The sequence below is a fragment of the Danio rerio genome, chromosome 22 (genome assembly GCF_052040795.2).
Source record: "Danio rerio strain M-AB ecotype USA chromosome 22, GRCz13ab, whole genome shotgun sequence".
Lineage (NCBI taxonomy): Eukaryota > Metazoa > Chordata > Actinopteri > Cypriniformes > Danionidae > Danio > Danio rerio.
In genome coordinates this window covers 1,070,982-1,087,500 of record NC_141042.1, presented here as the reverse complement: position 1 = coordinate 1,087,500, position 16,519 = coordinate 1,070,982, and the positions used below count along the sequence as shown (strand labels likewise).

The 16,519-nt window shown below is 40.9% G+C and overlaps 1 protein-coding gene across 2 annotated transcripts in view; it reads left to right on the top strand.

The window, feature by feature from the left end:
* cacna1sa (calcium voltage-gated channel subunit alpha1 Sa) overlaps positions 1–16,519 on the top strand; it is a 56,368-nt gene that overhangs the window by 14,323 nt on the left and 25,526 nt on the right. For both annotated transcript variants that reach the window (XM_087303185.1, NM_001146150.1), the window contains 13 exon segments: positions 998–1,203; positions 1,710–1,813; positions 1,881–2,026; positions 4,104–4,182; positions 5,378–5,538; positions 6,084–6,309; positions 6,696–6,903; positions 8,960–9,080; positions 9,158–9,272; positions 10,980–11,079; positions 11,798–11,867; positions 12,795–12,927; positions 13,077–13,206. In XM_087303185.1, coding sequence (XP_087159311.1) covers positions 998–1,203; positions 1,710–1,813; positions 1,881–2,026; positions 4,104–4,182; positions 5,378–5,538; positions 6,084–6,309; positions 6,696–6,903; positions 8,960–9,080; positions 9,158–9,272; positions 10,980–11,079; positions 11,798–11,867; positions 12,795–12,927; positions 13,077–13,206 — 1,799 coding nt within the window.

Sequence of the window (16,519 nt, the reverse complement as noted above, 5' to 3'; positions counted from 1 at the left end):
CCAGCATATGACATGAATGAATATCGGGAAATGACTAGATTATTGAATATCGGTATATGACTTGAATTATTAAATATCAGCATATGACACGAATGATTGAATATCGGCATATGACAAATTATTACATTTCGGGATATGACATGAATGAATATCGGTATGTGATTAGAATGATTGAATATCGGCATATGACTACAATAATTGAATATCGGCATATGACTACAATTTTTGAACATCAGCATATGACTAGATTATTAAATATAGGCATATCACTTGAATTATTGATTATTGGCATATATGACTAGAATGATTGAATATCGGCATATGACTTGAATTTTTGAATATTGGCATATGACTTGAATTACTGAAAATCGGCATATGACATGAATTAATATCGGTATGTGATTAGAATGATTGAATATCGGCATATGAATACAATGATTAAATATTGTAGTCATAAACTTGAAGAATTAAATATCGGCATATGACATGATTTAATATCGCTATATGATTAGAGGAAATTTCGGCATATGACATGATTTAATATCGCTATATGATTAGAGGAAATTTCGGCATATGACATGATTTAATATCGCTATATGATTAGAGGAAATTTCGGCATATGACATGATTTAATATCGCTATATGATTAGAGGAAATATCGGCATATGACATGATTCAATATCGTTATATGATTAGAGGAAATTTCGGCATATGACATGAATGAATATTGGTATGTGATTAGAATGATTAACTATCGGCATATGACTACAATGATTAAATATCGGTATATGACTTGAATCATTAAATATCGGCATATGACATGAATAAATATCGGCATATGACTTGAATTATTGAATATCGGCTTATAACTAGAATGAATGAATATCGGCTAAAGACATGACTGAATATCGGCACATCTCTAATTTGAAGAACTCACAGTAGAATCCTCCAGTAAATATGAATGCAGTTATACACTCTCTGCTCTGTTCTGCCGCAGATATTATTGCCACAGGGGACGATGCTCAGGCAGCTCCCTGTGCTCAGGCCGGTAATGGCAGGCGATGCACTCTGAACGGAACTGAATGCCGAGGTGATTGGCCCGGACCAAATAACGGCATCACTCACTTTGACAATCTGGGTTTCTCCATGCTCACGGTTTACCAGTGCATCACCACTCAGGGCTGGACGGACGTTCTGTACTGGGTCAGTAGAGCCGTGGTTCTGCTATGCTTAAACCTGCTTCTCCAATACCGTACAAGCCTAGAACGGCTGATTTACACCAGAGTAATTACAGAGGCAGTATTGGGTGTAAACATATTCAGTGTAAATAGTTACTATAATTAGATGACCTTTTCACTGAAAAAGTAAAGTAAGGGATTACTTGTCATTTTTAGGTAACTTAATTATAATTACTTACAATGTACTCAAATTAAATACATATTTTTCAACTATAGCTAATTACTCTTCAGGCGCTGGAAGAAAATATAAGCCCATTGCTCTGGGTTTTGGACAAAAATCATGGACACCATTTGGAGAAATAAAAAAAAATTCCATGATATTTTGGCCGATGGGAACCCTGGATGCATAAAGTAGACCTCAGCTAATCTGACTTATTCCTGTACTACAGTATTGGGCACTAATTCAGGCTGTAGATCTCTGATATGAATCACTATAATAGGAACTCAACAGCCGACTCTTGACTCCTGTAGGTGAATGACGCGATTGGGATGGAGTGGCCCTGGCTGTATTTCGTGACTCTGATCCTCCTGGGCTCGTTCTTCATCTTGAATCTGGTTCTGGGTGTTTTGTGTGGGTAAGTAACTCAGTATTGCGTGACAGATACTGTGCTTGAATGATCTCATACGTCTCGGTGTCTTTAGAGAATTCACCAAGGAGCGAGAGAAGAGTTCTCGAAGTGGAGAGTATCAAATACTACGGGAGCGACAGCAGTTCGATGAGGATCTGAAGGGATACATGGAGTGGATCACACAGGCGGAAGTCATGGACAATGACCAGGAGGGGCAAGGTGCTTAAACACTCACACACACACACTCTCTCTTATGCACATGCTCTAATCTTCCAAACACTAAATCAATTCATTTACAATAATAGCCAAGTCAATGAATGGCTTCAATGAGTAGCTGGTATTTCAGTAATTTAGAGATATAACAAGTGTCTTAATACAGATCAAAACAACAGCCAATCTCAATGCGAACAGAGTTTAAAGTCTCAATCAACACACATACACACACACAATTGGCTGTATCATACATACGGTACAATGTGGCGCCAGAGATAACACAAGTATGTTTTGCTAGTTTCAGTCGGGCTCAAGTATGCTTTCTACTCCTGCTCCATGTTATTTACATAGCAAATGTATTTGCACTTGTACCCATGGATGTGCTGGTCTGAAAAAGACGCGTGTTAAGGCATATGTTGCTATTCTGAGGCAACTAAAATAGACCGCGCCAGTGACCTACTAAACGCTGCTCTAAAGTCAATGGCGCAGATTTATTTTTGTTTTGTTAATATGTTTTGCTTTTTAAGTGAAGTTTATTTCTACACTAATTTCGAGAGGATCACGTGTTTATGATTGATCACAGCTGGTCCTGCATTATTCAATGTATGATTGACCAATCAGACGATTCCTAAGACACTATAACTACCCTCAGTTCCAAATGACAGCCATCTTCATTTTGAAGAATCCCCCCTTCCACCCCTACTCCTCCTCCTTTCCTAGATGGGTGGCACGGTGGCCCAGTGGTTAGCACTGTTGCCTCACAGCAACAACGTCACTGGTTCTAGTCCTTACCAAGCCAGCCGACAGTTCTGTGCAGAGTTTACACGTTCTCCCCGTGCTCATGTGGGTTTCCCCCGGGTTCCCTGGTTCACCATACAAAAACATGCAACTTGAGTTAACTGACTAATCCAAATCAGAACCATAGACATGCTCCTAGTCAGTAGTTATCTCTTAAGAGTGATCACTATCTGTTCATGAGCGACTACAGCAGGGGAGTTCTTCACATCTACCTGTGCTCAAACTCTCCTCTTTGCCTTGCAACGTGAGGGAGCCCCGGGCTCGAGGATCTTATGAGCTCAGGGCTCTCTCCTGAGTGCCCAAACTATTTTTATAATCAATCATCAGCTGAGTGTGAACTCTTGCATGTGAGCGTTAGTGATATGCAGGTCCAAATTACACATACGCGTTGCTTATTACACACACAGGGATGCGCAGCAGCACACAAATATATTTACACTTGAAAAATTAAAGGATTAAAATGTAAAATGTTTTTATTTTCTACATGAATATGAAATGCCTCCATGTCGTAATGGATAGCTATTGCATGTTTCAAAATTAGCCCACCTACCAAAATGACAAATGACATTGGCTAATTAAATATTGCTAGTAAAGCACGCAGGTTTTAGCGAATGTGCCATTGTAAACCTGCAACTTGCTCTCAAAGGGAACGGGAGATGAAACTCTGATTGCTTTAAGTGAAGTTTTATAAACTAATTAGGAGCAGGTGATATGATTGATCGCTGCTGGTCTTTCATTTATAATCATTGAAAAACCAATTAGTCGAATCAAAGCCTACAATAAACAGCCCATTTCATCTTACTTACCTTATCTTCGCCCACCCCATCTCCCCCTTTTTCTCCTTTACGAAGGGGAGCTCTCGAGACCGACCTGATCTCAGACCCCCTTTTATGCTGAATAGCCAGACGGGACATGGGCGGGGCCTGCTAAACTGACCTAGGCTCAATTAGCTCTAAGCGCAGTGCTCTTTCTCGGGACAGCATGCCAAAGCTGCAGTTAGTATTAAGCAACTCTTAACTGCATGCTACACCCAAAACACACCCATAGCTCATTAAGAGAATGAGCACAACCCTTTTAGACAATGCGCTCGGAGCACAGACTGTTTTTCCTGTCCTTAAAATAGCAAAAGTAGATTCAGACATCCTGAGAGCACCAGCACCATGCGCTTTAAAACATGTGCTTAGATTATTAAAATAAAGACTAATTACTTTAACAAGGTACAACTGACTTGAATCATCCCACAGTGGATTTAGATTCTAACATCTGACAATTCTGTTCTCCACAGGTCTACTCCCCCTACAGGACGGATCCGAAACAGAGACCCTCTATGAGCTGGATATATTGAACAAACTCATGTTTTATGTGTGAGTCAGCCTTTTCCCCACATTTCTACCTAACTCTCTGAGATTTAGCATGGTTATGAATATGTATACATGAATGCATAGTTTCCTTTTCAATAAAGCTGGCAAAATCAACAACCCTGACCTATTGCTTGCCCGGTGTACCTTTCCACTACGCCACATGGTGGAGGAAGAAAAATTAAAATAAACACTGCTTATAACACATGCAGGGATGCACAGCAGCACACAAATATGAGCAAGGACAAGGATTTAAAAATAGGCAGTCAGCCTGCACTCCCATAGAGTATCAGGACAGAACTTTGCATTTCTACATTTACATTTACATTTAGTCATTTAGCAGACGCTTTTATCCAAAGCGACTTATAAATGAGGACAAGGAAGCAATTTACACAACTATAAGAGCAACAATGAAGAAGTGCTGTAGGCGAGTTTCAGGTCTGTAAAGTCTAAGAAGGAAAGTATTAGTACTTTTTTTTTTTTTTGGGTACAGTTAGTGTGATATTCAGAGAGGCAATTGCAGATTAGGAAGGGACGTGGAGACTAAATAGTTGAGTTTTTAGTGGTTTCTTGTAGACAGCGAGTGACTCTGCTGTTCTGATGCAGTTAGGGAGTTCATTCCACCAACTGGGCAGATTGAACGCGAGAGTTCGCGAAAGTGATTTCTTCCCTCTTTGGGATGGAACCACGAGGCGACGTTCATTCACAGAACGCAAGTTTCTGGAGGGCACATACATCTGCAGCAGTGAGAGCAGATAAGAAGGAGCAAAGCCAGAAGTCACTTTGTAAGCAAACATCAGAGCTTTGAATTTGATGCGAGCAGCAACTGGCAGCCAGTGCAAACGGATGAGCAGCTGAGTGATATGTGCTCTTTTAGATTCATTAAAGACCACTCGTGCTGCTGCGTTCTGAAGCAGCTGAAGAGGCTTGATAGAATTGGCTGGAAGCCCAGCTAGTAGAGAGTTGCAGTAATCCAGTTTGGAGAGAACAAGAGCTTGAACAAGGAGTTGAGCTGCATGTTCAGATAGGAAGGGTCGGATCTTTCTGATGTTATAGAGTGCGAATCTGCACGATCGAGCAGTTCTAGAAATGTGCTCAGAGAAGTTTAGCTGGTCATCAATCGTTACTCCAAGGCTTTTCACCATTTCTAAAGCACAAATGCTTTTATTCGAGTGTGTGTGTGTGTGTGTGTGTTTTACAGTCGGCATGCTCGTCGCTGGAACCGTTTCTTCAGGAGGAAGTGTCGTGTGTGGGTGAAGTCTAAGCTGTTCTATTGGCTGGTGATTCTGCTGGTGTTTTTCAACACTCTGGCCATCGCAACCGAACACCATCAGCAGCCCGACTCGCTCACCAACTTCCAAGGTGTTCTGCGCCCATTCCTCACTTTCACACAGTGATGAAAAGAGTACTGAAAATCATACTCCAGTAAAAATACCATTACTTACCCAACGATGCAGTGCAAGTAGAGTAAAAGTATCAGTTGTAAATATTACTAAAAGTAGACCTTATAAAGTACTCACTGTATTACACTATAAACAGCTGATGCACTTACATGCAGTTTGTGCATGTGTGTGTGAAAACGTAACATTCTGTAGTGCATTTAGTGATTGTTTAAGGCCATTTGGTGATCCGTCATCTTCTCATCAGTAACATACAGCCTGAACAGTCTCTCTGTCATTGCGTGTAACGCTTTAATGTCCTTCTGTGTCTTGACATTGTTCTGTATGATGTGACGGGAATCACAGGACTGATTATTGCACTGTAGCCAATCACAATAGACATGAAAAACAATAAAGTAGTTTGAAGGAAAATAGTGGCGTGAAAGCACCAAAACAGCACTAAAAATGTATATTTAAATGATCTTTAGCTAGATTTATTAATTGTATATTGTTTTACCTTATTTCCAGACAATACCAATAAGGCGCTGTTGTCTCTGTTTGCGGTGGAGATGTTCCTGAAGATGTACGCGATGGGGCTGCCGTCGTACTTCATGTCACTCTTCAACCGTTTCGACTGCTTCGTGGTGTCGGTGGGCATCCTGGAGCTCATCCTCGTACGCATGGACGTCATGTCTGTGATGGGGATCTCTGTTCTGCGCTGCATTCGGCTTCTGCGAATCATCAAAATAACCCGGTACGTCAATCTTTTTCTGGAGATGTACTAAAGATGTGACTATATAACACATCACAATCATATTTACATCTTTGCTTTCAATTTAAAAGAAAAACAAGAAAATAAAACAAACGAAACACAAGAGTTATTTTACCTCAAGGTAGATTACATGCGTCATTTGTAAAAATGTAAATTTGTAATTGAAGCTTTTCCTATATTAGAATGCTTTTGCATCATTATTTTGGTGGTCAAAAGGGCATCAACGTGTGGATGTCAAATAGACATCAAGGTTTTGACATTAAGGTTTTGACATTAAATTGATTAGCATTGATTTGATTTTGTTTTGACATCTGCTAGTTTACGTCAGTAAAATGTTTGCATCAGAATTGACTGCAATTGTGTTTCAGGCACTGGACAACTCTCAGTAATCTGGTAGCATCGCTCCTGAACTCAGTGCGCTCTATTGCCTCCCTGCTGCTCCTCCTTTTCCTCTTCATAGTCATCTTCGCTCTGCTCGGGATGCAGGTTTTTGGTGGAAAGTTCAATTTTCCAGATGACCGCGTGAGACGAAGCAACTTCGACAACTTCCCTCAAGCTCTGATAACAGTTTTCCAGGTGATTTTCTTTCCTTTTTAATACTGAAGTTTACTAAGACAGAAGAAGTAACTGAAACTGCAATTCATCGACTGGCCACTGGGGGTTTGCTACAACACAGAGCAAACTTCCATTGACTCCATTGTTAAAACACACAACTTCACAGCAGGAAAAAAAGTTGTTTACAGCTTGGTACAAAAAGTATTTTGGTGTATATAGCTAATATTACACTTTATGACAACTGTGAGAGGCGTAAACTTTTTTACAACTCATCTGTTTCATATCAATTAAGCCTTAAAATTCTACATAATTTAGGCCGTGACCATGAGTGACAGCTAGGCCGATGTTATTTTTCAACCATTGGAATTACAGTATGTTCATATTTATTACCAATACTTTTGTGTTCATATATGAGACATAATCTAGTACACAATCAAATGTAATCATATATTTTGTAGTTCCAATGGTTATAAACAGGGCCGGCGTGGGACTCCTTTTCAGCCCTGGAGTTTCAAGCCTTAGACCGGCCCACCTCAGTTCACGACTGACTATATTAAAATAACGTCATTTCGAATTCAGTTTCTAATGACACAATCACGGATTTGTCAAGAAAACAGCTGCTTTATAAGTTGTTCAACAACTCAAACAGTATTATATGTCTTAACAATAAAAATGAAAATAAATAAATAAATAAATTCAATTAGATAGGTCAGGATCAAACTCGGGTCCTGGAGTGTGGTAACGCAACGTGCTGAGCACTGGACCACAATGGCGCTATAGTAGAATTTGTCTATTGACGACTTAATCTTTTTCTCCCCTTTCTAGATTTCTGATCAGTTTATGTCAGATTTATTAATGTAGTAAATCAGCTGATTTTTTTTATTGAGCAGGTGTAATATTCATTAATATTAATTATTCGAATTCTTATATTTACTAAGGTGCCGCTGTTTGGGGTCGAATGATAGTTACGTCATCATTAACCTGCAGGCTGCATTTTGCTCACAGGTCTGCGAGAAAGTAAATAAAAAGCGCGGAGCTGCGGCAAAATAATGAATAAAAAGAGTGAGACTATGGTCAAATAAATTAAAAATTTTTAAAAAGTGCGACTGCTGAGAGTGCAAGCAGCTAGGGACATCGGCCCTCACGGCCAAAAAACGGACTGGTCCACCGGGAATTTTCCCGGTCCTCCCTATTAGCCAATCCAGGCCTGGTTATAAATATATAAAAACAATCACGTTTGCTCTATTTTTTAAAAATATGTTGCATATATGAAATTTTATATTGTACTTTGCATTTATTGCCATTTATCAAATTTCTTTAAGGGAAAGAGTCACTTGCTCTAGTTTACTCATGGGATGTTTTGTTACTCATGCTAATTTTTCACTCAAGTTAATTTATTTAAACTTGCGCAATATATGGGATGCAGTTTCCACGATTTTACTGCAAACGCATCACACATTCGACAGTAATTCGCCCCTGTTAGCGTGTTTGCATTTACTTTGTATGTAACTCAAGCTCGACTCACACTGTGCGCTTTTTAATGATCCTAAAGAATTGTAGCTATGTTAGATTGAACAAACCCGGCTCTCATTTTACACTAAGATCTCAGCTGTCATAATGTCAGACTAATGTCAATAAAGGCGCGCCAAACACAGAAGAAAACTCACCCGGAGTTTGCCATCGTCCATTCGTGACACTTTCACTATGCCGTGTTCTGATATAATACCCCACAGCACACATAAATAATCTGTAGCGGTAATTTTGTCGTGCTGATTGCATCATTAGATTCTGAGATCCTATTGGTTGTTGGTTTGATGACAACGGTTAAGCGGCTGTCGATGAACATGTCACTCCAAATCACAGATTTTAGTCTAGGATTACTGGCATCTTTTAGGATTTCTCAAATTTGTCTTGGATGACCAAATCGTGGCTGAAATGAGCCGGACGAATACTTACTCAATACTTAATTCTGCATTTGGTGTAACCCAGCATTGTGGAACCCCGCTGATTAATGTCTCTTGTTGTGAAATGAACTGAATGACTGTCCTGCTCTGGTATCTCATAACTTCTGCTTTAGATCCTGACAGGCGAAGGCTGGAACTACGTCATGTACGACGGCATCATGGCTCACGGAGGTCCTGCCATACCTGGAATCCTGGTCAGCATTTACTTCATCATTCTGTTCATCTGTGGGAACTGTATCCTTCATTCATGTGCGAGTTTTAGGAACGGCGAGGAGAAGAGAACGTCAATTATCCTGAATGATCAACCGCAGACATCCTCCTGAATGTGTTTTTAGCAATAGCGGTGGATAATCTGGCCGAGGCGGAGAGTCTGACCTCTGCGCAGAAGGAGAAAGCAGAGGAGAAGAAGCGGAAAAGACTTCTTAGGTGAGTGATGATGGTCATACAGCAGGAACAATGGGTCTCATACACTATAATTGTGTACATTTTTTATATTTATAGACACATTTGAACTGTGCGCCAAATTTGCAACACCTTCGTACACACAACTTGTCCATAAACTCATTCTTCTGAATTTGCAGTCTTCTAAATGAGTGCCTGCCTGCATGAGGTTAGTCATTTGCATAAAACACGCCCACAACAGCTCCATTTAATGGCTTTCAGGGGTTAGTAATTTGCATAAAACACGCCCAAAACAGCTCCATTTAAGGGCTTTCAGAGGTTTGTAATTTGCATAATACACACCCACACCAGCTCCGTTTAAGGGCTTTCTGAAGTTAGTAATTTGCATAATACACACCCACACCAACTCCATTTAAGGGCTTTTACAAGTAAGTTATTTGCATAAAACACGCCCACAACAGCTCCATTTAAGGGCTTTCTGAGATTAGTCATTTGCATAAAACACACCCACAACAGCTCCATTTAAGGGCTTTTTTGAAGTTAGTAATTTGCATAATACACACCCACACCAACTCCATTTAAGGGCTTTCTGAGATTAGTCATTTGCATAAAACACACCCACACCAACTCCATTTAAGGGCTTTCAGAGGTTTGTAATTTGCATAATACACACCCACACCACCTCCATTTAAGAGCTTTCTGAGATTAGTCATTTGCATAAAACACACCCACACTAACTCCATTTAAGGGCTTTCTGAGATTAGTCATTTGCATAAAACACACCCACAACAGCTCCATTTAAGGGCTTTTTTGAAGTTAGTAATTTGCATAATACACACCCACACCAACTCCATTTAAGGGCTTTCTGAAGTTAGTAATTTGCATAATACACACCCACACCACCTCCATTTAAGGGCTTTCTGAGATTAGTCATTTGCATAAAACACACCCACAACAGCTCCATTTAAGGGCTTTCAGATGTTTGTAATTTGCATAATACACACCCACACCAACTCCATTTAAGGGCTTTCTGAGGTTAGAAATTTGCATAAAACACACCCACAACAGCACCATTTAGGGGCTTTCAGAGGTTAGAAATTTGCATAAAACACACCCACACCAACTCCATTTAAGGGCTTTCTGAGATTAATAATTTGCATAATATACACCCAAAACAGCTCCATTTAAGGGCTTTCACAAGTTAGTTATTTGCATTAACAGACGCCCACAACAGCTCCAACTACCTCGTCCAGGGATAAACAATTATAGCACCGAAACAAAAGAGAAGGATATATATATATATATATATATATAGCAATAATGAACGTAAAGTTTGTAGTAAAGTTTTGCTGTCGGATGTCGAAGCCATAAAAAAATTACTATTAAAAAGTTTCAGAAATCAACCAGGACTTCTCTGGGCAACCTTAAATGACTGAATAGTCATTGGTCACTCTTAGCGAGAGTGCAGTCTATAAAACAGCACCAATCTCTACTTACGATGCCTTTCCACGGGCATGTTACGACAGAGTTATAGTTCATATATGTGGAAGTTGAGTGTAACGCACTGCAAGAGTGTTGATGCTCATCTTCAGAGTAAATGTACTGAAAACATTTACTGCGTACATGTGCTATAAGTTGATCTTGACTTTTTTTCGTAAATTTGGTGTACATTTTAGTACGAAACACAATATTGTTTTTACTCTTCTGATGTTTAGTTTGTTCTTGGTTTAGAGAAAATCTGCCGGACAAGGGCGAGGAGGAAAAGGCCCTGCTAGCAAAGAAACTAGCGGAGCAGAGAGCCAAGATTGATGGAATTCCCACCACAGCCAAGGTTAAACAAACTGCAGATTTGGTCTTTTTCAGTATATTTGAACCATTATCATACTGACGCTAGCACGCTAAAGACACCCGGTATACTGGAAATCAATTTGAAGTGCAAAAGTTTGTTTTGAATTAGTTTCGACAGATTAAAACAGCTCACCACAGCCAACATTTCGGGCAAGTTTGTTTTAGCGAGCTTAACTGCTCATTAATGCAAATTTCTAATCAGCCAATCACATGGCAGCAGCTCACTGCATTTAGGCATGTTGACATGGTCAAGATGATCTGCTGCAGTTCAGAGTGAGCATCCGAATGGAGAAGAAAGGGGATTTAAGAGACTTTGAACGTGGCATGGTTGTTGTTGCCAGACGGGCTGCTCTGAGTATTTCAGAAACTGCTGATCTACTGGGATTTTCACGCACAACCATCTCTAGGCTTTACAGAGAATGCTCCGACAAAGAGGAAATATCCAGTGAGCGGCAGTTCTGTGGCGCAAATGCCTTGTTGATGAGGCCAGAGGTCAGAGGAGAATGGCCAGACTGGTTCCAGCTGAATTTTGAAAACAACATATTCCACCAATAAGCCCTTTCAAACGTCTTTTTGCCCTCAAACAAAAAATAAATAAGTAAATAATCTTAAGTTTGGAAAACATGGTTGATGTTAGGATTGTTAAAGTTAAAACATGCTTATTATTACTCAGACTGATGAGTGTCTTTGTTCTCGTGCAGCTAAAAGTGGACGAATTTGAATCGAATGTGAACGAGATCAAAGATCCGTTTCCTCCTGCTGATTTCCCAGGTAAACAATGCTTTATTCAGAACTGCATGCTGCCAATGGGAGCTTAAATACCATTTATCTAACATGTACTTTCATACTGAAGGCAGCAGCAGATAGTTCACCTCGGATCTTGACAATAAAATAGCGAGCAGACGGTTTGAGAATGAGTCAGAACTGTGATTCAGTGCAAACCAACAGCAGCAGTCACTCAGTGGCCTTTTGCTGATGCTAAAGAGCTTTAATATATATTACTTACTTACTTCCAGCGCCATTTATATGGGAGTTGATATTTAACCGCACTATATTGGTGTTTCGGAACATCTAGTTTTTATGAGGTGGGTTGTTAGCCCAACACTCAACCCCCAATCTGGAGGACCAGGACATACACACATACACAACAGACAATTTAGATTACCCAACTCCCCTACAGCGCAAGTGTTTGGACTGTGGCGGAAACCGGAGCAAGCCAACACGAGGAGAACATGCAAACTCCACATAGAAACGCCATCTGACCCAGCTGGGACTGGAACCAGCAACCTTCTTGCTGTGAGGCCACAGTGCTACCCACTGCGCCACCGTGTCACCCTTAATATATATTAATTAGATCAGTGGTGCTCAACCCTGTTCCTGTTACCTTCCTGCAAAGTTCAGCTCCAACCCTGCTCAAACACACCCGAACCAATTAATTAGGACCTGAACAGCTCTTGATAATTACAGGCAGGTGTGTTTGATATGGGTTGCAACTGAAATCTGCAGGAAGGTAGATCTCCAGCAACAGGGTTGGTCACCCCTGAATTAGATTATATCCCTTACCATTTGGTTGGGAGTGCAACCAAATGTTTCTGTCGCAAACAGTTGATTGACTGGAATCGTGTCGTGTGTTGTTAGGACAGGGTGTAATCCTTCCATTGACTCAGTCTGACATCTTGTATTTTACCTGTTGGCCAGGTGATGATGAGGAGGAGGAGCCAGAGATCCCGCTTAGTCCTCGGCCTCGACCAATGGCAGACCTGCAGCTGAAGGAGACAGAGGTGCCCATGCCAGAGGCCAGCGCTTTCTTCCTCTTTGGCCCGCAGAACAAGTACAGAAACATTCCTGCTTCCACATCACACTGATATACAGCTCATTAGGTTACGCTGGCACTTGCTGTCAATTCTGACAAGGATGCTTCTTCAGTAAAACACATCTCTCTATCCACCAGAAACTTACAATCAGGTTTTCTCCGCTCAGGTTCCGCAAACTCTGCCATCGCATCATAAACGCCACGACCTTCACCAACATCATCCTCCTCTTCATCCTGCTCAGCAGTATCTCTCTGGCTGCGGAGGATCCCATCGACCCCATGTCCTTCAGGAACCAGGTGTAGAATCTCTTATACGTTTGTTTGGGAACCTGGCATTATCATGTGAAACCCGCAATCAAAACAAAACAAAACAACTGGTCCGAGCTCGCCTGAATGAGGTGGTCTCAGCTCAGATGAACTCTAGAGCGGATTAATTGTAGGGAGAAAGCAAAACGAGGCTATATCACAGTGTGTTATGGATATGTAATAGGCATATGGTCGAATACGGAAGTGAAAGCATGCTGTCGAACTGAACTATTAAAAAATATATATATATATGATCATTAACACTTTGGTTGACTTGACTTCTGATATAGAATCGATTTATATTTTACAACCATTGAAAATTGAAATGAGGCTATATATGAGAAAGTCTGACCTCTGATTCAAAACAAAAGCACACCTTTTGACTCATAATGTTTCATCTGAGCAGAATCCCGGAAAATAAATCCAACCCTGACCAATGTGAGGAGAGTTTACTCGCACGTTTGAACTGTTTTGGTCTGTTTAGAAACTTTGTGAAAGTGAACCACACCAAGAACGAAATCTAGTAACATAGTAACTATTGTAATCCCTGTTTTACAAAACAAAACAAAACAATCGATCTACAGGTGTGAAAGCATCCCCACACACACTCATCTCAATTAAAGTCCTTTCAAAGCAAGTGATTTCACTCAGCGGCCATCACTGAAACTCCTCTCTGGCATTCTGTTTGAATTGGGAAACATCAAATTCTGCAAAATTGATCCCAAGCGAATGATTAAAGGGTCACGAAACACCAGAACACATGTGTTGAGCTGTTGACAGTGGTATATGTGTTCCACACTGCTAAAACACTATTAGGACACCTATATTTTACTAAAAAGTGTAAATTGGTTGTTTTTGCGTTATTTCAAGCAAATTCGTACTTCCGATTTGAAACGAATTTTTGGAGCTGCGTCACGGTCATGAGATAATAGAGTGTATTCCAGCGTGCAGACTGGACGTCTGTGCCAGAGTGAGTCTTATTACGTCTTACAGTGTGATGCATTAATGCATGAGTAAGGCTTGGGTCAAACCAATCAGCGCACTCTATTGTGCAACTTCATTAATATTCATTACTGTCACAGTGTTTAGACGGCAGAGTCGCCACGTTGTGTTGGCAAAACAAGCGTGAAGTGTTGCTTTTATTGTTTGCTGCAGTTCAGTTTTGTTTTCATTTTCTCTCTGTGAGAGCTCAGCTGGAGTCGCGTGTGGATTAACAGTGTACGCAACGCTCGACAACAATAACTTACGTGTCTAAGGAGGATTATTGTTTACCTGAGAGCTGTTCTCATCTGCAAACGCTGAGATCCGGATTCGCTTTAGTCTCCTCTTAATAAAGACGCGGCTCTAGTTGCTGGTGATTGTCCTGTCTCTACAGATTTGGTAAGTGAGTGACCAGTGCTCTTTGTTTATTCAGTTCGTATTTTATTCGTATCAAACAAACTATTGCACCGAGTGTAAACAAGTTAGCACTAACAGTTACAACCAAACTATAACCTCTTGTTGGATTTTGTGACCGGAATAACACACGCAGATTTCTGACACTACCTGCCGTGTGCATCTAAGTTTCCGGGAAATGCGGAGGGTTTTTTCTCTCATTCGCCGTGCGGTATCAAACATTGCATGAAAAATACACGCTTAGAGCAGCTCCTCCAATCAAATATCTCGTTTGTCGAGAGGGACATGAATGAATTCCCTGAATGAAAAAGTCAAACTGCAGTTAAAGTCCAACATTTAATAATTTGGCAAATAATTCGACTACAGATGTCCTTGTAAACACAGTCACATTGTCCGCTGTGTGTGTGTGTTTTGACTCTGAAATTCAGCGTGCCCAAATAGACACTCCCACACCAAGCCTGTTTTCTTCCTCCGACACTCCCCCCTAAACAGAGCTGGACACGCCCACTTTTCTGACTTTTTCCAAAGTAGAGGTGTGAAAACACCCTGCTGAAACGAGCGGGTTTCATGGCCCTTTAAACTTCATAATTGGAATCACTAATGAAGTTAAACATCAAGTGTAACTTAAGCTAAGTTTCTAAACGTCCAAATCAAATGAAGTCTGCTTTTTTCAGGTTGTCTGAGCTAATACACACTTGACGGGCACTAGATTAGATGCCAACTTCTTTTATTCATTCTCTGAATAATGCCTCATCTGATCGCACCTGTCATCTGAAGTAATTCCCAACTTGGTCTAAATGGGAAATCTCCTCCCAATATGACGGCGACTCTTTGTTTACACGTTTGTAGGCGTTTCAGTAGTTGCAGTCATGTGATCTGCGTTTGGCGGCACTTGACTGTACCTCGAGGTCGTTTCATGCAGATAACAAAACCAAAATAGATTTGTTTTCAAGTTTAGTTGGTTGGGTTTAAGCTTTAGAGATTTCAAGCTTTCTGTGAATATATTTCTCATAATAATAATAATAATAATAATAATAATTCCTTTAATTTATATAGCGCTTTTCTGGGCACTCAAAGTGCTTTACACATATCAGGAATCTCCTCATCCACCACCAGTGTGCAGCATCCACCTGGATGATGCAACGGCAGCCATTTTGCAGTTATTTTGCGCACAACACACACCAGCTGATTGGTGGAGAGGAGCGAGAGTGATGAAGCCAATTATGATATGGGGATGGTTAAAAGGCCTTGATGGATGGAGGCCAGTGGGCAGATTTGTCCAGGGTGCCGGGGTTAATCCCCTACTCTTTTTTTGAAGAACATCCTGGGATTTTTAATGACCACAGAGAGTCGGGACCTCGGTTTAACGTCTCATCCGAAAGACGGCGCTCACTGAGCAGTATAGAGTCCCCGTCACTATACTGGGGCATTAGGACCCACACAGACCGCAGGTTGAGCGCCCATTGCTGGCCTCACTAACACCACTTCCGGCAGCAACCTAGATTTCCCATGTGGTCTCCCATCCAGGTACTGACCAGGCGCTGCCCTGCTTATCTTCAGTGGGCGACCATGTGAGAGTTGCAGAGAGCAAGATGCCAGCTAAATCATGTGCTTGAAGCAAGTGTTCACTAAGATACCAGTGTGTTTGTTGACCCCAGAGGATTCATAATGAAGCTGCAGAAACTCCTGAACACGTCTTCACCAACACCCTTCCCTCAGTCGAAGATTGGCTGCTGTAGTAGCCGCACTTCATTAGGGATGTTGACGTTACACTTTCCCTCATTAAAAAATATTGACCTTGTTCAAGTAGGTGCAGGCATTGGAGTTTTTTCGGGCTCAAGGCTTCTGCTCTTATTCACTTCTATTGATTATTAATCATTAAAACCCTTGTTCTGCTGCCGATATTTTC